The sequence below is a fragment of the Myotis yumanensis genome, unplaced genomic scaffold, assembly GCF_028538775.1.
Source record: "Myotis yumanensis isolate MYYU_CA2020_CCGP unplaced genomic scaffold, mMyoYum1.0.hap1 SCAF_5, whole genome shotgun sequence".
In the NCBI taxonomy this organism is placed as follows: Eukaryota; Metazoa; Chordata; class Mammalia; order Chiroptera; family Vespertilionidae; genus Myotis; species Myotis yumanensis.
This window is the reverse complement of record NW_027223756.1, coordinates 84,373,453-84,394,070: the sequence shown is the minus strand read 5'-3', so window position 1 is coordinate 84,394,070 and position 20,618 is coordinate 84,373,453. Positions and strand designations below refer to the sequence as shown.

General features: G+C 42.2%; 1 protein-coding gene across 1 annotated transcript; it reads left to right on the top strand.

The window, feature by feature from the left end:
• Positions 1-1,811: 1,811 nt before the first annotated feature.
• Positions 1,812-19,344, top strand: LOC139010979 (zinc finger protein 14-like). The gene is made up of 4 exons (XM_070416118.1): positions 1,812-1,906; positions 15,748-15,874; positions 16,752-16,824; positions 17,669-19,344. The coding sequence occupies exons 1-4, from the start codon at positions 1,904-1,906 to the stop codon at positions 18,951-18,953; spliced, it is 1,488 nt and encodes a 495-aa protein (XP_070272219.1). The 5' UTR covers positions 1,812-1,903; the 3' UTR covers positions 18,954-19,344.
• Positions 19,345-20,618: the final 1,274 nt, after the last annotated feature.

The window sequence follows — 20,618 nt, the reverse complement described above, 5'->3', positions numbered from 1 at the left end:
CATTAGCTATTAATTACCCTGTACCCAGCTATGTAAAATATATATGTATGCCTATCCTTTTACTTTTCATCCTATCCCAGGGGTTTCCCTACTTAGCTTCCTCTCAGCTCCCTAATCTATCCCCAATGGATTTCATGTGACCCACTTGGGTATTCTCTTTTGATTGCAATGTATAAAATAAGGCACCAAACTGCCATTCTACAGACATTATCCCAATTCATTAGATTTTGCCTCCTGGCAATGATCTCATAAAAATTCTCTACAGGTTTGAATGATTCTTACATTGATGGAACCCAGTTTTCTGATAAATCTCATTATTACTGGATTAAACAGTGTAACTGTGCTGGCAGCAGCAATGGCACCAAGTGTCTGACAGCGGGGGGTCAGACCCAACCTGGGTTCAGCAACCTTGGTTCTTGGTTCTGGCTGGGTAAGAATACAGGGCAAGACCCAAACTGTAAGAGAACATGTACTGGGTAAATTACAGAGGTAGGAGAAGTAAGTCTTAGAGGAAATGGGTTTAGGAAATGAGTTATGGAGGTAAAAGAAGGGCCCTTGGAGCTTGGGAGCACAAGCTAATGGTAACCTGCCTGGGGGAGGAGGAGAAGGAGGGGAAGGGAAAGGTACAGGTTTGCTCCAGGGAGGGAGAGCGCACTGGGTCCTCCTTCCTAAAGGTTTTAAGGGTGGAGATTTCAGGGGAGGTCCCAGGGGAAGAGCTGAATGGAATATTCTGTAGCTTTCCAGGTGTGTCCATTCAGGGATGTGGCCTCCACTGATGGACAGGTCGGCACCAGGCCAGGGGTCATTATTCGATGCAGCTGGTCCTGATGTCAGCCCTGGCATTTTGCTGCTTATCTGGGCCTTGAGCTAGAGGAGGAAAAGTCACCCTGAGGACAAGGCCCCACCCTACAATTGGTTGCCCATTGCTGGACACCTGGGCCTTCCACCCGGGTGACCTCTGTGCCTGGCCCATCTCCTTGCTCTGGGTAGGTCTGTGGAACTGCCCACAAGACAACCACAAGGAAGGGGTGGCCCATGGCCTCAGAGGAGCGTGACTGAATCACCAGTAGGAACACATTTTTTCATGTGAAAAACATTTTCTAAAGTTAACCATTCTAGCCCTGGACAGCGTGGCGCAGTGGATAGAGCGTCTGCCTACGGATTGAAGGGTCCCAGGTTCGATTCCAGTCAAGGGCACATGGCCAGTTTGCGGGCTTGATCCCATTGTGGGGCATGCAAGAGGCAGCTAATCAGTGATTCTGTCTCATCGTTGATGTTTCTATCTCTCCCTTCCTCTCTGAAATCAATAAAAACATATATATTTTTTAAAAAGTTAACCATTCTAAATGCGCAGAAGTCACTTTTCGAGCTGGAAATGATGGCTTGTTTCTGGTTTCAATGCTCTTTTTGGGAATCTGGCTGTGATCTGGGAGGATAACACCCCAAAGCATCCCTGGTCCCTGAGCCTGTGCACCTTTTGGGAAAATCCACACGTCAGACACCAGCTGTCAACAAAGATGAAAATGGAGCCAGATTCATTAGGTGCCTTTTCAGTGTGTGTGTTTGCAAGGAAGGACCGCTGTTCCCTGGGGACTCTCAGCGCTGCCTCTCAGTACAAATGTCCCTTAACTGGAGATCTGGCTGCTTTGGGCTCAGGCCTGTGCACCTCAGGCGCTAGGGGGCGTGTGGTGCGAAGTATCTGTCAACAGAGCTGAGCGCCTGGTGGGCGGGGCTGCGGAGCGGAGTGGGGGCGGGTCTATTGGTGGCAGGTGGGTGGGGCTACGCTCTGCTACCACCCGGAAGTTCACATAGATCGCATCTCCCTTGCACTGTCGTCATTCGTCCTGAGATCTGTAAGCCGTTGGGAGCTGCTGGCGGGACTCGGGAGGCCCAGGAGCTAGAAATGGTGAGTGTGCGGCCGGGCGCGGGGTCAGGGAGGAGGGGCGGGTGGAGCCGCCGTGGCGGGACCATCTCTCCACGGTCAGGTCCGGAGCCTGCGGACCCGAGGTGCCGGGGGCTCCGCCGAAACTGCAGGCCCCTCGGGCTCGCAGGGTGGGGCCCAGCGGGGACCCGGGCATCCAGTTTGTCCCCGCGGCAGGGCCTTGGGCTGCGGAGCGCGTCTGGGCAGCTCTGAACTCACATCCCCGGGGCTCCGCAGTCGGTGCGGTGACCACGGGGAGGGTCATGGGGGACAATGGTGGCTCGGTCCCCGCGGTTCGTGCACGGGAGGAGCTGTGGTCTGTGGGGCCCCCTGTCCATCCTTTCTCCCAGGAAGGACCCCGTTTCCTCCTGAGTTTAGATGTTTGTGGAGCAGGCTCTCAAGTGCACCCTGTCCCCCAGGCCTAGCTCTGCAGCAAATGCCTGCACTTCCAGGCTCTCCCCCGAATCCTAACCGCCATCTTCCCTTCTCTGAGTCACAGCATGTTTTTTTGTAATTAGATTTTTATTGTTCAGATTATTACATTTGTTCCTCTTTTTTCCCCCCATAACTCCCCTCCTTCCAGCTCCCACCACACCCTCCGCCCTCACTCCCCACCCACTGTCCTCATCCATAGGTGCACGATTTTTGTCCAGTCTCTTCCCCAATCTCCCACACCCCTCCCCCCGCAAGAATAGTCAGTCCATTCCCTTTCTATATCCCTGATTCTATTATAATCAACAGTTCATTCTGTTCATCAGATTATTTATTCACTTGATTCTTAGATTCATTTGTTGATAGATGCATATTTGTTGTTCATAATTTGTATCTTTACCTTTTTCTTCTTCTTCTTCTTCTTAAAGGATACCTTTCAGCATTTCATATAATACTGATTTGGTGGTGATGAACTCCTTTAGCTTTTTCTTATCTGTGAAGCTCTTTATCTGACCTTCACTTCTGAATGATAACTTTGCTGGATAAAGTAATCTTGGTTGTAAGTTCTTGGCATTCATCACTTTGAATATTTCTTGCCACTCCCTTCTGGCCTGCAAAGTTTCTGTTGAGAAATCAGCTGACAGTCGTATGGGTATTCCCTTGTAGGTAACTGACTTTTTTTCTCTTGCTGCTTTTAAGATTCTCTCTTTGTCTTTTGCTCTTGGCATTTTAATTATGATGTGTCTTGGTGTGGTCCTCTTTGTGTTCCTTTTGTTTGGGGTTCTCTGTGCTTTCTGGACCTGTAAGTCTCTTTCTTTCACCAGGTGGGGGAAGTTTTCTGTCATTTCTCCAAATAGGTTTTCAATATCTTGCTCTCTCTCTTCTTCTGGCACCCCTATAATTCTGATGTTGGTGCGTTTGAAGCTGTCCCAGAGGCTCCTTACACTATCTTCGTATTTTCGGGTTCTTTTTTCATTTTGCTTTTCTGGTTGGGTGTTTTTTGCTTCTTCGTATTTCAAATCTTTGACTTGATTCTTGCGATCCTCTGGTCTGTTGTTGGGAGTCTGTATAATATTCTTTTATTTATTTATTTATTTTAATTTTTAAAAAATATATTTTATTGATTTTTTACAGAGAGGAAGGGAGAGAGATAGAGAGTTAGAAACATCGATGAGAGAGAAACATCGATCAGCTGCCTCCTGCACATCTCCCACTGGGGATGTGCCCGCAACCCAGGTACCTGCCCTTGACAGGAACCGAACTCGGGACCCTTCAGTCCGCAGGCCGATGCTCTATCCACTGAGCCAAACCGGTTTCGGCAAGTATAATATTCTTTATTTCAGTCCGTGTATGCTTAATTTCTAGTTGGTTCTTTATCACAACATCGAGGGTCTCATTAGATTTCTTGTAGATCTCAATAAGTTTATCTGCGGCTTCTAGACAGTTCTTGAGAGACCTTAAAAGTGTGGTTCTGAACTCAATATCCTCCCTTGATAGTTTTGTCCTGTTTCTTTGTCTCCGCATTTTTTACGCTTTCTTGGTGCACCCCTTAGTGGACTTTGTGCACAGTCTTGTAGTTAAGCCTTGATTATTGTAGTTAATACTAGAGGGATTTGACCTCCAGGCCGACTGGCTGTGAGAATCAGCTGTGTCTGCAGTGGGAAAACTTCTGTCCTCCAGAGAGGTGCTAATCTAGCCTTTGCCTGAGACTATCTGGCAAATGGCTCTGCGCAGGGCTTGGGCAGGGCGGGTCGAAAGGGGTCAACAGGGCGGGTGGAGGGAGCAGTTATGGCTGCTCTCAGTCCCGTTCCCAGCTCAGAATCCCAGGAACCGCTGCAAACCTCGGAGAGAAAGCTGCCCTTGCGTTCTGACCGATGCCAGACAATCCCGCTTCTCCCGTTTGAGTCTGAGTCCCTAGAGACTCGCCCGGATCTGGAGCTCAGAGCCTGGGACTCCCTCCCAATTGAAAACGACAACAGCGCCCTGAGCCACCAGCCCACTCCACGCGTACCTCCGTACCTTTGTATTTTCCACACTGCACCTCCTCTGTGCCTCGGTATGCTGTTCTCTTTCCTTCTAGTTGAAGAATCTCTCCTCAGCCAGCCTTCCTGTGGTTCTGGGTGATGTCCGTTCTGTCTTTTAGTTGTATTTTTGAAGTGGTTGTGGGAGGCAGCAATCTCTGGTGTTTACCTACGCCGCCATCTTGGTTTCTCCCACAGCATGTTTATGGGCTATATGTTTTGCGGTGCTTTTCAGATGGTTAAAAACAAACTTCAACTGAACAAATTGAAAGGACTAATTGGCTTGATTTCCCTTTCAGGAATGAGGCAGGATCCCATATAGTAAATAGAATCTGAGCGGCTGTTCAAAATGGAAGGCTTTTACTATTCTTTTAATTAAATCTTTATTGTTCAGATTATTGCAGTTGTTCCTCTTTTTCCCCCCCGTAGCTCCCCTCCACCCGGTTCTCACCCTACCCTCAGCCCTTACCCCGGCACACACTGTCCTCATCCATAGGTGTACGATTTTTGTCCAGTCTCTTCCTACACCCCCCACACCCCTTTCCCCCCCAGAATAGTCAGTCCACTCCCTTTCTATGCCCCTGATTCTATTATATTCACCAGTTTATTCTGTTCATCAGATTATTAATTCACTTGATTTTTAGATTCACTTGTTGATAGATGTGTATTTGTTGTTCATAATTTGTATCTTTACCTTTTTCTTCTTCTTCTTCTTCTTCTTAAAAGATACCTTTCAGCATTTCATATAATACTGGTTTGGTAGTGATGAACTCCTGTAGCTTTTTCTTATCTGTGAAGCTCATTATCTGACATTCAATTCTGAATGATAGCTTTGCTGGGTAAAGTAATCTTGGTTGTAGGTTCTTGGCATTCATCACGTTGAGTATTTCTTGCCACTCCCTTCTGGCCTGCAAAGTTTCTGTTGAGAAATCAGCTGACACTCATATGGGTACACCCTTGTAGGTAACTGACTGTCTTTCTCTTGCTGCTTTTAAGATTCTCTGTTTGTCTTTTGCTTTTGGCATTTTAATTATGATGTGTCTTGGTGTGGTCCTCTTTGGATTCCTTTTGTTTGGGGTTCTATGTGCTTCCTGGACTTGTAAGTCTATTTCTTTCACCAGGTAGGGGAAGTTTTCTGTCATTATTTCTCCAAATAGGTTTTCAGTATCTTGCTGTCTCTCTTCTGGCACCCCCATAATTGGGATGTTGGTACGCTTGAAGCTGTCCCAGAGACTCCTTAAACTATCTTCATATTTTTGGATTCTTTTTTCTTTGTGTTTTTCCAGTTGGGTGTTTTTTGCTTCTTCATATTTCAAATCTTTGACTTGATTCTTGTGATTCTCTGGTCTGCTCTTGGAACTCTGTGTAATATTCTTTATTTCAGTCAGTGTATGCTTAATTTCTAGTTGGTCCTTTTTCATAACTTCGAGGGTCTCACTAGATTTCTTTTTTTTTAAATTCTTTACTAGTTAAGGTATTACAAATGTGTCCTCATCCCCCCTTCCCCACCCCCTCTCATGCTCTCATCCAACTGTTGTCCATGTCCATTGGTTTGGCTTATATGCATGCATACAAGTCCTTTGGTTGATCTCTTCCCTTTGTCCCCTCCCTCCCCTACTTTCCCTCTGGGGATTAATAGTCTGATCGCTGTTTCTCTGTCTTTGGATCTGTCCCTGTTCATCAGTCTATGTTGTTCTCTATATTCCACAAATGTGTGAAATCATCAGGTATTATCTTTCTCTTACTGGCTTATTTCACTTAGCCTAATGCTCTCCAGTTCCATCCATGCTGTTGCAAAAGGCAAGAGTTCCTTCTTTTTTACCGCAGCATAGTATTCCATTGGGTAGATATACCACAGTTTTTTAATCCACTCATCTGCTGATGGGCCCTTAGGCTGTTTCCAAATCTTAGCTATTGTAAATTGTGCTGCAATAAACATAGGGGTGCATATATCCTTGCTGATTGGTGTTTCTGTTTTCTTGGGATATATTCCTAGAAGTAGGATTACTGGGTCAAATGGAAGTTCCATTTTTAATTTTTTGAGGAAACTCCATACTGTTTTCCACAGTGGCTGCACCAGTCTGCATTCCCACCAGTGACTTTGAGCATGTTTTCATATGTCTCTTGGTCTTCCTTATGTCCTCTTTTGAATGGTGTCTGTTTAGGTCCTTTGCCCTTTTTTGATTGGATTGTTTATCTTCGTATTGTTAAGTTGTATGAATTCCCTATAAATTTTGGAGATTAATCACTTATAGGAGATAACATTGGTAAATACAGTCTCCCATGCAGTGGGCTTTCTTGTTGTTTTGTTGGTTCCTTTTGCTGTGCAGAAGCTTTTTATTTTGATGTAGTCCCATTTGTTTATTTTCTCCGTAGTTTCCATTGCCCTAGGAGCTGTTATCAGTAAAGATATTGCTACGACAAATGTTTGCTATTTTGCTGCCAAAGGCTTCTTCTAAGATTTTTATGGTTTCCCGTCTTACGTTTAAGTCCTTTATCCATTCTGAGTTTATTTCTGTGTATGGTGTAAGTTGGTGGTCTAGTTTCATTTCGTTTGCATGTGTCTGTCCAGTTTTCCCAACACCATTTATTGAAGAGACTGTCTTGACTCCATTGTATGCTCTTGCCTCCTTTGTCAAATATTAAGTGAGCATATTGGCCTGGGTCAATTCTGGGTTCTCTGTTTCGTTCTTTTGGTCTATATGTGTGCTCTTTTGTCAGTCCCAGGCAGTTTTAAGAACAGTAGCTTTGTAATATAACTTGATATCTGGTATTGTGATCCCTCCATTTTTCTTCTTCTTTCTCAAGATTGCTACAGCTACTTGGGGTCTTTTTTTATTCCAGATGAAATTTTGGAGAGTTCTATATTTTTGAAGTATACTGTTGGTATTTTAACAGGGATTGCATTGAATCAATAGAATGCTTTTTGGTGGGATGGACATTTTAATGATGTTGATTCTACCTATCCATGAACACTGAATATTCTTCCATTTGTTTATGTCTTCCTTTATCTCTTTTTTTAGTGTCCTGTAATTTTCTGAATACAGGTCCTTTACCTCTTGGTTAAATTTATTGCTAGGTGCCATAATTTTTATGTTGCAATGATAGATGGGATTCTTTTTTTTTTTTTTTTTTTTTTTTTTTTTTTAGTTTTCTTTCTGTGAGTTCATTACTGGTGTATAAAAAAGCCATAGATTTCTGGGTGTTAATTTTGTATGCTGCTACATTGCCGAATTCATTTATTAAGTCTAGTAGTTTTATGATGGAGTGTTTCGGGTTTTCTGAGTACAATATCATGTCATCTGTGAATAATAACAATTTTACTTCTCCTTTTCCAAGTATGCCTTTTATTTCTTCTTCTTGTCTGATCACAATGGCTAACACTTCCGGTACTATGTCATACAAGAGTGGTGAAAGGACTGTCTCGTTCCGGTTCTTAGGGAAATGGTTTTAATTTTTGCCCATTGAGTATGATGTTGGCTGTAGGTTTGTCATATAAGGCTTTTATTATGTTGAGGTATGATCCCTCTATTCCCACTTTACTGAGAGTTTTTATCAGGGAAAGTTGTTGGATTTTGTCAAATGCCTTTTTTGCATCAATTGATATGATTATGTGATTTTTGTCTTTCAATTTGTTAATGTGATTTATCACATTTATTGGTTTGCGGATAATGTACCAGCCTTGTGTCCCTGTGAAAAATCCCACTTAGTCATGGTGTATGATCTTTCTAATGTAATGCTGGATCCAATTTAGCATCAAGTTTTTGGAGAAAATTACTTTTGTATGTTTTATGTTTTCAAACCTATTGGGATGACATTGGCTAGGAAAATTATATGTTTCAAATGCACAAGTCTATAATACATCATGTGTACATTGTATTGTGTGTTCCCCACCCAAAGTCTCCTTCCATCACCATTTAATCCTCCCCTTTACCCTCTTCTGCCTCCTCACACTTCCTTTTCCCTCTGGTACACCATGCTGTTGTCTGAGTCTAAAAGTTTGTTTGTTTTGCTTAATCCCTCTCCCTTTTTCATCCATTCTCCCAACCCCTTTCTCTTCTGGCAGTTGTCTGTCTGTTCTCTGTATCTATGAGTCTCTGTAGACTTTGTTAATTCTCTTCTTTACATTCCAAATATAAATGAAATCATGTGATATTTGTGTTTTTCTCACTGATTTACTTCAGTTAGCATAATGCTCTTCCGTGTCTGTCCATGCTGTCACAGAGGATAAGATTTCCTTCATTTTTATGGCTTGAGTTATACTGTAGCTTTTTTATCCACTCACTTACTGATGGGCACTTGAGCTTCCTCCAATCTGGGCTATTGTAAATAATGCTACAATGAACGCGGGGGTGCATATTTTCTTTTGCATTATTGTTTTGAGTTTTTTTAAAAGTTATTCCCAAAACTAAAATTTCTGGTTCATTGCCGGGGCTGACCAGCAGACCCTGAATGACGGATTTATGGATTACTTTGAGACAACATTTACTGTGAAAGAGAGGTTAAGGGACTGCCCTACTAAAGGAACCAGACAGCCTTGATTGCCTGCCTGGTTGGGCTTATATTGTAACAGCAGTTTGAGATAAAGTTTATCTTTTAGATACAATTAGTAGATACGTAATTTTGGGAGGACACCTGTGTTTGTAATGTCCTTTAAGCAAGAACATCCGAAGATCAAGTATAAGGATTCCAGTATGCACCCAGGTGTCAGCACATGCACAGTCTTGTTTTTGAAAGGTCAAGGGATAATTAGGAGCATCACCTTCAGTACTCCCCTAAGTTGGAATTCCAATAAACTGGGCAGGTGGCCTTCTGCACAACTTCATGTTTTTCGGGATGTCCTCCTTACAAACTTTCCAACCAAGTCTCGTGTGCTTCCCAACATCTCCCCCTTTTTGTTTTGCTGAATGTAGAAGACAGAGGGAGGTGGTGAACTTTCTGGGTCAGGGCCCGTGAAGTGCTTTACTGCTCCAGTTCCAATTTTACAGATTATAAGAAAAACAAAAAGAGTAATGGTTAGTTATCTGGAATGGGTGGAGTTTGAGTGTGCTCCAATAATTGCTCAGCCTCTGCCATCAGCTTCATCATGATTTCCCAGGTTATTCCGGGGGCCACCTGGGTCCAGGGAAGGTGCATTGTTCCGAGTCCACAGGTCCAAATTCTTCATTTCTGGAAGAGGATTAGTCCTGTGCCATGCCATGGCAGGTTTTAATCTGGCGAGCTGGAATCCACAGCGGCCCTGCGGGATTGAAACACATGCATATCCTCTCCCCCATGTTAATTCACTGGGTCCCATCCAGTTATTAGTGTCCACATCTTGTCACAAAACTTGTGGTTTCTGAGATGGGATTAATTGGGGTAAAGTGCTGTTCTACAGAGGATTGAAAAGTATTATTCAGATTCAAAAAATTAAGGGTAAAGAATGCTTTAGATCAGGGGTGGGCAAACTTTTTGACTCGAGGGCCACAATGGGTTCTTAAACTGGACCGGAGGGCCGGAACAAAAGCATGGATGGAGTGTTTGTGTGAACTAATATAAATTCACAGTAAACATCATTACATAAAAGGATACGGTCTTTTTTTTTTTTTAGTTTTATTCATTTCAAATGGGCCGGATCTAGCCCGGGGGCCAGAGTTTGCCCACGGCTGCTTTAGATAGAAGTATAGCAAGATCCTTGAGTCCCACATTCCCCCTTTTTTTGTTTTACCAGCATACCTTTCAGGTTACCTTGGGCACGTTCAATGGTGGCCTGCCCTTGTGGATGTAAGGGATTCCCATGGAATGCTGGATGGACAAAGTTCTGCAAAAGGTGCTGAAGCCAAGGCTGCTATAAGCAGGCCCATTATCAGTTTATCTTGATATAGCTACATTGGAAACAGGTCTTATTGAATTCATGCAAAGAACTGTATTGCTATTTATTAAGAATTGCCAAATACTGGAGGGACAGGTAGGAGAGAAATATATAATTTACCAAATTGCTTTTAAAATGCTTTCTTATATCTGAAACACAAAAAGTTTAAGAATCAGTAATACTTGCAAATGACATGGAATCTTGTCCTTTCTGCAAAACACAGTATTCTTGAATAACAGAGCTGTAAATGAAAGCATAATATAGTTATTATTTGACAAAGCTTCCCATGTTCTTCAAGGAGAAAATTTTCCTTCATGAGAGAGAAAACAAATACTCGAGGCATTCCAGAGCCAATTGGAGTGATCTAAAGCCAATTGTAGGTAAAGAAAAAGTTTCTTAAAATTCAAACCCTGGAAGGATTGTCAAGTTTATTTTCCAAAAGTTCATATATTGAAGTGTATTAGGTACAAACATAGGCTAGCAAACTTCACTTTCCATGATTAAAAGATGGCTTTTAAGAAAATTCCTGCTTAATACAACATATAACCAATTTTTTGCTTTATCTTTTTTTAAATTTATATTTATTGCTGAAAGTATTACAGATGTTCCTTTTTTTCCCCATTGACACTTTCCACCCCGCAACTGTCCCTCCCAAGAACTTCTATATATATATAGACATAGCCCATGGACACAGGCAATAGTGTGGTGAAGTCCTGGGAAGGACCATAATTTTATTACATAAAATATGTTCTCTTAAAACAAAAAGGCTAAAATCAAGCTATTTTCAAAATAACATTTTGAAAGGTTACTAATAACCCCAAATAAAGATGACCACCTGACCAAAGAGAATTAGGGGATAAAGAAGAAAGAAGAGAAAAAGAAAAAAAAGGAGTGCAAAAATGAAATTGGGAAAAGGGGGAAAAAATAAGAGAGAAAAGAAAGAGAATGAAAATAGAAGAGGGGAAGAAACTATTTATATGGGGAGAAAACTCCAATAGAACATCCACTAATCCCAACAAATTCCAGCAACAGATCCCTGGGGATGAATGCAAACTACAAACAACAACTAATATCAAGCGAGGCGAGGGAAAACAGAAGCAAAAAAAATAACCGGGGAAAAAAACCAACAGAAAAAGAAAAACAATCTCACAAACAAGCAAAAAAAGAAAAATCCAATATACTCAGCAATCAAGCAAACAGCAACAAAACAACAGAGAGAGAAAAAACTTTGGATAGTGAAGAAAGAGAAGAGAGAGATGTATATGGATTTAGAGAAGGGGATTGGAAACTAGATATATAAGTAGGGTGAAATTTTAACAAGGTAAAAATTAGGAATAGGGAAAATCTAAAGCAGGAATAGGGTAAGAGAAACGGGACAACAAAAGGGGAAAAGTGAGGAAGAGAGTTTTCGCATAAAGGTAAAGTTGAGGTAGAGTGAAAGGATGCTAAAGGAAAGATGAAAATAGAATGTAGAACACTAATCCCAAAATATTCACCTTAACAAGACATGACCCAAAGGGAACAAAGCATGCATGTACTCATGGCACCGATAACCCCAATATAAGCAACCACCTGAGAAAAGATAATTAGGGGAGAGAAAGGAGAGCACAAATGATATCTAAGAGAGAGAGAAAAAGATAAGAGAGTGAAGAAAGCCAAAGCCGGTTTGGCTCAGTGGATAGAGCGTCGGCCTGCGGACTGAAGGGTCCCAGGTTCGATTCCGGTCAAGGGCATGTACCTGGGTTGTGGGCACATCCCCAGTAGGGAGTGTGCAGGAGGCAGCTGGTCGATGTTTCTCTCCCATCGATGTTTCTAACTCTCTATCTCTCTCCCTTCCTCTCTGTAAAAAAATCAATAAAATATATTTAAAAAAAAAAAAAAGAGAGTGAAGAAAAAGGAGAATATATATTTATGGAGAAAACACCACAGAGCCAATAGATAAACCAAACAAATACAAACACCAAACACTCAGTAAAGAGGGTGGGGGCAGAATATATAGAGGCTGAGCTGATATACAGGAAATAAGGTTAAGAATTAGATAAGTATGGGGAGGACCTCAATTCAGTATAGAGGAAGTAGGAAGGGGATGAGTGGATAAGAAGAGAAAGAAAGGGAACAAAATAATATATTTACAAAAAAATTGATTTAAAAAAATGGTATAAAAATAGAAAATAGCAAGTAAAAATAAAATAAAATTGAGTGATGAAAAAATAATGTGAAAAGAAGTAGAAAATAAAGCAACAAACAAAAAAGGAAAACAAAGAAAAAGGCAAAAAAAAAAGCTAACAAAATAATATAAAAATAAAAATGGAAAATTGAAATGTCAATCCTTTGACTGGCTTAAGATCCCAGTTTTCTGGAATGTCTGTGATTTTTTTTCTTCTGTTTCTGGGACTGAAGGCCAGACCCTGTTAACTCCCAGGGACTAATCAGATTATTTTATTCCTTTGTACCATTCAGGGTGGAATCTGGGTGTAGCTATATTCCTTGCCTGGGGGCTGGAGGGAGGGGTTATAACTTTAGGAAAAAATGGCTGCCCAGGTCTTGGGCTTAGGCGTGACTCAGCACTCAATTTGCTACCACCTCTCCTGGACCCCCTTCTTTCTCCAGCCTCTCCCCAGAGTCCACTTGTCTGCACCTTCTCCCACTCCTCAGCATGGGTGAGTGTCTGTATCCGAAATGTCTTATGAACAGCGTTCAGTGAAAACAAACAAACGCCAGCCACAGAAACAGGGAAGACTGAGTCTCTGGGAGCTCCTCTTTTACCAGCACTGCATGGTCTGGTCAGCGCTTCAGGCTGCCCCCTCTGGGCTCAGTCTTTCGTAATTATGGCACCCAGATCTCAAATCCCCTGGCTCCAACAGTCCTGCAGATCTCCTTTCCCCCATCAGAGGCTGAGCCTGTCCCAAGGGATGCGGCTGGCTGCCGCGAGGTTTCCCTCTGACCCTCTGGGCTCAGAGATCTGTCAAACTTACCTGCCCAGAACCCTGGTTTTTACCTTTCCAGGGGAACTCTGCCCTTCCCGGCTGCAAACTGTCTCACTAGCTGAGTCTGCTTTGCCAGTTCAGGGTAGATATTATTCGTTTCAGCTGCTCATTCTGTTTGCTCCGGGACAAGCGTTGGGACACATCTGCCTATTCCGCCACCATCTTGTCTCTTCTCTCAATAATATGAACATTTTAATGATCTTAATTTTTCCTCTCCATAAACACCATATATGCTTCCATTTATAGTTTACACTAGAGGTGAACATTTTAATGATCTCAATTTTTCCTCTCCATAAACACCATATATGCTTCCATTTATAGTTTACACTAGAGGCCTGGCACACGAAATTCATGTGTGTGGGGTGGGGAGGACGGGGAGGGTATGTCCCTCAGCCCAGCCTGCACCCTCTCCAATCTGGGACCCCTCAAGGGATGTCCTACTGCCCGTTTAGGCCTGGTCCCATACCGGGATCGGGCCTAAACAGGCAGTCAGACATCCTTCTCACAATTCAGGACTGCTGGCTCCCAACCACTTGCCTGCCTGCCTGCCTGATTGCCCCTAACCGCTTCTGCCTGCCAGTCTGATCAGCCCCTAACCACTCTGCTGTCAGCCTGATCAACACCTAACTGCTCCCCTGCTGGCCCGATTGTCCCCAACTGCCCTCCCCTGCAGGCCTGGTCTCCACCAACTGCCCTCCATTGCCAGCCCGGTCACCCCTAACTGCCCTCCCCTGCAGGCCTGATTGCCCCCAACTGCCCTCCCTTCCAGGCCTGGTCCCTCCCAACTGCCCTCCCCTGCTGGTCTGGTTTCCCCAACTGCCATCCCATGCTGGCCATCTTTAACCACATGGGGGCAGCCATCTTGTGTGTTGGAGTGATGATCAATTTGCATATTACTATTTTATTAGCTAGGATTCCAATTATAGTTTACATTTAATTTTATTTTGTATTAGTTTCAGGTGTAGAACATAGTGTTTAGACAAATTTCACAGTTTTCTGCCTGATATTTTCAGTACCCCTAATACCCCTATGTATTTTGGAATCATGTGCCACTTCAATATGAAAATATTGCAGATTTCAATAAAAGGCCTTGTACATGCCAAGTCTTAAATTGTTCCTCAATGTCCAGGCTCTGGTTACAGTGTTAGAGTTATACTGGAAAGACTTCTTTTGTGTGTGATCTTATGATTTCAATATACGTGTCCATGTGTCCTAAAAATCAATATGAAGCAATCCTCAGGCTCATGAGTAGAGGACTTTTGTAGAGGATTAAGTTGTCCTGCCTTGCTCATGCCTGAGCTCTAACTTCCTAACTCCATGAAATGAGAAAGGCAAAAGGTCAAACTGAGTTACTAACAAATATTATTTAAAAAAATGATCATTCATACTCCTTCACAAGAATATTTTCATTCATTCAGGTGTATCTGACTACTTCTAATAATCTGGGGTACTTCAGGACAATATGGCCAAATACATTTTGTTCCAAGTTGTATTTTCACACACCTCCTGGTCTCCCCTGTTTGGTGATAAGTATAGAAGAGAAAGCTATAAGGCCCTTATTGTATTCGTAGTCATTAAAACTTTATACAGGTATAACAGTATGTTTCATGGACTGCTGCATCAAATGGTTATAATGGAGATGAGTTTTCTCACAAGGAATTGATGGGGTTAAAATAGAAGTATTTTAATTTATTAATATAGAAGTTGTTCAAGGTGCTCTTTACCCTGACATTAGAGAGCAATGAAGACTTGAAGTGATGGTTCTGACTGGTTTGGCTCAGTGGATAGAGCCTTGGCCTGCAGACTGAAAGGTCCCAGGTTCGATTCCAGTTAAGGGTGTGTACCTTGGTTGCAGGCACATCCCCAGTTGGAGATGTGCAAGAGGCAGCTGATCGATGTTTCTCTCTCATCGATGTTTCTAGCTCTCTATCCCTCTCCCTTCCTCTCTGTAAAAAATCAATAAAATATATATATATATTTTAAAAAGAATACACTTGGCATAAAACACAAGTGGGCAACTCAGCTAGTCTGAGCATTCCACCTGGTGGGTGGGGGTTCAGGGGATTAAAAAAACACCAAAACGACTTGAAGTGATGAAAGTAAAATCATATCAATAAATTCCATGTGTGCCCTACTTGGTTTGGCTCAGTGGATAGAGTGTCGTCCTGTGGACTGAAGGGTCCCAGGCTCAATTCCGGTCAAGGGCACATGCCCAGGTTATGGGCTCGATCCCCAGGGTGGGTGTGTGCAGGAGGCAGCGGATCAATGATTCTCTCTCATCATTGATGTTTGTTTCTGTCTCTCTCTTCTCCCTTTATCTCTGAAATCAGTGAAAATATATTTTTTAAAAAATAAATAAATAAATTACATGTGTCCTTCTGGAAGTGAGTGTGGCAAATTCATAACAGTGTTAAAATCATGCTATAGACTGAATGTTGGGGACCATGTGTCCTATGTGAAATTCCTATGGATTAATGTGTAGATCTTCAGTGCTATCTGACCCATTCTCCTCTATGCATATGTGGGATGTTTTAGGACTCAGTGACCTTTGAGGATGTTAATGTGGAGTTCACCATGGGAGAGTGGGCTTTCCTGGATTCGACCCAGAAGAAACTCTACACAGATGTGATGATGGAAACCTTCTGGAACCTGGCATCAATAGGTAGTTATGACAAATTCTTTTTTTAAAATATATTTTTATTGATTTTAGGAAAGAGAGGGAGAGAACGAGAGAAAAATCAATGATGTGAGAGAGATTGGCTACCTCCTGTGCTGCTCATGTTGCAAAAGAGCAGAGAAAAACTAAGCAATGCTTTAGAGAAAAAGAATTACACTGTTTATTTATGCCGGTGGATTCAGGGAATAACTTTCCAAATCTGGGTAAAGTCACACGCAGGGGGCTTCTCTTTTATATCTTTCTGGGGTCTTTGTCCCAAAAATATGGATTATGCTTCTGGTCCTTTTCATGGGCTTTGCAGGAAGGCCCCCAGGTGTTCAGGGTCTCCAGGCCATATCTGATGGTCTGGCCTGGCGCCAGCATTAATAACCCTCCCTCTGGGGCAGTGCACTGTTCACAGTTTTATGGCCTCTGTAACAGGTTCTGCAAGACCAGTTTCTGTGAAAGAGGTAGTGACTTAATTATAGGTTATCAAGAATGTACACTGGGCTGGCTGGCATTGGATTCAGATTGCTAGTCCCCCCGCGCCCCTCCAAATATCAGGGTTACATTGGAATCAGCCTTTTAGCCTCCTCACTCACACTATGGATCTAGCCTGCAAACTGGGCCTACTGGGAATTGACCTGTGACCTTCTGGTTCATTGGTTGACTGTCAACCACAGAGCTACTCTGGCCAGCAACAACTTGTTACTTACTTAGTCAGTTGGAGAACTAGTGTTGCTTGCTCATCAATGCTGTTTCAGAAACTGAAACATGGAAAGGCAGTACATTGCTAATTAAACTAGGAATGATTCTAGCTCATTGTGTCCCTAAAATTTAACCATTTTTTATATTCTTTAATCGTTGATAATGTTTTTTCTAGCATGTATTTTAGAAGAAAAATGTGAAGACCATGATAGTGAAGATCAGTATGAAAATCATGGGATGAATCATAGGTGAGTCACATTGCCATGAGAAAGCATTAAGAGCATCTTTGTTGTTGTTGTTTTTTAAATGGTTTTATATACTTATTTTATTTATTTCTTTAATATTTTAAAATTTGTGTCAGATAGGTAAGGAGAGGGCGAAAGAGAGACAAACATCAATGATGAGACAGAATTATTGGCACCTTCCTCCTGCATGCCCCTCACTTGGAATCAAGCCCAGAACCTGGGCATGTGCCCTGACCGGGAATCAAACTGTGACCTCCTGGTTCAGAGGTTGGCGCTCAACCACTGAGCCACACTGGTGATGCAAAAATATGTTTTTATTAATTTTAGATTGTGGAGGTGAGAGGGAAAGATAGAAACATTGATTAGCTGCCTCCTGCATGCCCTATACTGGGGTTAATAAGTCTACAGTCTGGCCATGTTCCCTTTTGGGGAATTGAACCACCAATCCTGGTGCGTGGGTCCATGCTGAACCAGTGAGCCACATGGGCCCAGTCCACAAAACAATCTTAAAAACAGGTAACCCAATTGTATCAGCCCCATTTTAAATGTATTGATTCTTCTAATAATCTCTAAATGGTTTTTTTTCTGAAATATGACCTAATGTTTAGTGTATAAAAAAATAATTACACTTGGAAACTATATACAGAAGTACCATTAATGAATATAAGTGTTTTCATAATGTCTATGATCCAACCTATTTCAGAGGTTTTAGGATATCCACTTTCAAAAATTGGAATTTACAGAAACATTACACTTTCCTTGAAAACAGTAAAAATGTCATTGTCATATTATTAATAAATATTAAATCATTAACTGAGTATTAATAATATGCTTCTGATTTTTACAGCAGTCATACAGTAGAGAGACTCTGTACAAGGAATGATGGTAGAGAATCCAGAGAAAACTTCAGCCAGATTCCAAATCATAATGAGAAGAAGGAAACTCCTACTGAAGTAAAACAACCTAAAGCCACGTTGTGTAGGCAAATCTTCATGCATTATTTATCCTTGAATAACCACCTGAGCTCTCACATTGGACCCAAACTATACCTGTGTCAGGAATACGAAGAAAACCCTTATAAATGTAAGGATCCTGAGGAAGCTTTCAAGCATCACCAACATATTCGAAGACATGAAGGCAGTCCCAGTGGGAAAGCTTTCCGCTATTCAACTTCCCTTAGAGATCATGAAAGAATGCATATTGGTGGGAAACTGTATGAGTGTGGGAAAGGCACTAGTCGTCTCATTTACTCTAAAATTTACAAAAATACTCATAGTGGAGAGGAACCATATCAAAGTAAGCAATGTAGCAAAGCTTTCAGGTCTCCCAAGTACTCTGGAGAAAATGAAAGAAGACACAGTGGAGAAAAGCCCTGTCAGTGTAAGAAATCTGGTAAAGCTTTCAGTTCCACTTCTCTTAGAAATCATGAAAGAACATATACTGGCGAGAAACCTTATGAATGTAAGCAATGTGGGAAAGATTTCTCTCGTCGAGCTTCCCTCCAACGTCATGAAAGAATTCATACCGGGGAAAAGCCCTATAAATGTCAGCATTGTGGCAGAGCTTTCTGTGACCTAGATGCCCTCCAACGTCATGAAAGCATTCATACTGGGGGGAAACCCTATAAATGTGAGCATTGTGATAAAGATTTATCTAATCAAACTTCCCTCCGACGTCACGAAAGCATTCATACTGGGGAAAAACCCTATAAATGTGAGCATTGTGGCAAAGCTTTCTGTGATCGAGGTGCCCTCTATCGTCATGAAAGAACTCATACTGGGATAAAACCCTATGAATGTAAGCATTGTGGCAAAGGTTTCGATTATCCATCTTCTCTCCAAGATCATGAAATAATTCATACTGGGGTAAAACCCTATGAATGTAAGCATTGTGGAAAAGCCTTCAGTTATCTACAGTCCTGTCGAAGGCATGAAAGAACACACACTGGAAAAAAGCCCCATGTATGCCAGCAATGTGGTAAGGCTTTCAGTCTTTCCATGTATCTTAGAATTCATGAAAGAATTCATACTGGGGAAAAACCCTATGAATGTAACCATTGTGGTAAAGCTTTCTCTGATCCAAGTTCCCTCCGACGTCATAAAAGAACTCATAATAAAGAAAAATCCTATTAATGTAAGCAATGGGGGAAATCCTTTATTCATCCCAGTTCCCTTTGAATTCACAAAAACATTCATAATGTAGATAAATCATAAGGAAAGAACGCACAGTGAAAATAAGCCCTATCATTGTAAAGGTTGTAGAAAAGCCTTTGAGTATGCTAGTTCTTTTTTTTTATCCTCAACCTGAGGATATTTTTCCATTGAGAGAGTGGAAGTCAGAGAGAAAGGCAGAGAACAATATTGATGGGAGAGAAACACATCAATTCATTGCCTCCTGCACGTGCCCAGACATTAAAGCACACATAATGGAGAAAAGCTCTATTAATGTAAGGAATGTGGTAAAGCTTTCATTTTACCAAGTCTCTTAGAAAGCATGGAAGAAAGAACACATACTGGGGGGAAACCTTATGAATGTAAGCAATGTGAGAAAGCCTTCAGTTGTCTCACACATCTTGGAAGACATAAAAGAAGTAATGGAAAGAAGCCTCCTGAGAGGGGCCGGTCCTGGGTTGTAGGAGGAGGCACTAGAGTGGGGTGGGGTCCCTGACACACTGGCTTCGGCCTTATTTTCCTGGGTCCCCACTGGGGTGGGCTGCTGGGTGGTGGCTGTGCAGGTGCCGGATTCCAGGGAGGTGCCCAGCCCACATGCAGTGCACATCCGCTCCGGAAACAGTGCTTCACCTGACGTGCAGCTGACCTCACAGTCCTGACTCTGTGTGCATCTTGGACGCCTGGCCACTGGGCTCCGCTCTATGCTACTGGGGCACCTGGGGCAAAACTGCTCTCTTTGCAGGTCCTCTGCCTTGGCTCTGAAGGTCTGTGGGACTTGGAGCGGCTACAACAAGCAGGCCAGCTGCCCGAATCCCATGGGCAGACCTGTGGCTCTCATCCCAAGGAAACTGACTTTGGAGAAGAACAATGGGATGTTTTGGATTTAGGCACACATGTTAGGAATGCAAGGATTTTTGAGTCTCCTTTCTTAGATGGATTCAAAGCAGATTACTGGAATACAGTGCCTTACTTTACAGTGATGGCATAATTGCAAAAAATATTTTCTTAAGTATATTACAACATTTTTAGTGGAAACATTTTTGCCTAAGATTAACTGAGTTACCCTACTGGCACAAAATAAAATGAGTGACCTTGAAAAATGCAAAGTTGAGAGACATTAAAGCACTAGTTTGGATTAGTAAATAGAAATATTACTGTGATCTTATCACTGAATGAGGTCCATCAGGCAAGACACGAAACATTTCTAGCCCTATAAGAGATTAGATGGTAAATAGTTACCATCATTAAATTAATCTTGAATAAGTAATGACCAAACAATTCCTAATAAGACTAAAAATTTCTCCTTTTTTACCTGGAAGTAGATTTGAGACCCATATTTAAAGACAATTTGGCCCTGGCCAGTTTGGCTCAGTGGATAGAGCATTGGCCTGGGGACGGAGGGTACCAGGTTTAATTCCTTTCAAGGGCACATGCCCGGGTAGCAGGCTCCAGTAGGGGGCTTGTAGGAGGCAGCTGATCAATGATTCTCATTGACATTTCTCTCTCTTTCTCCCTCTCCCTTCCTCTCTGAAGTCAATAAAAAATATATTTTTTAAACAGTATATCTTTTACAGAATAAAATAAACTTTAAAGACAATTTGATTGTTTCTAAATTTTTATGGGTGG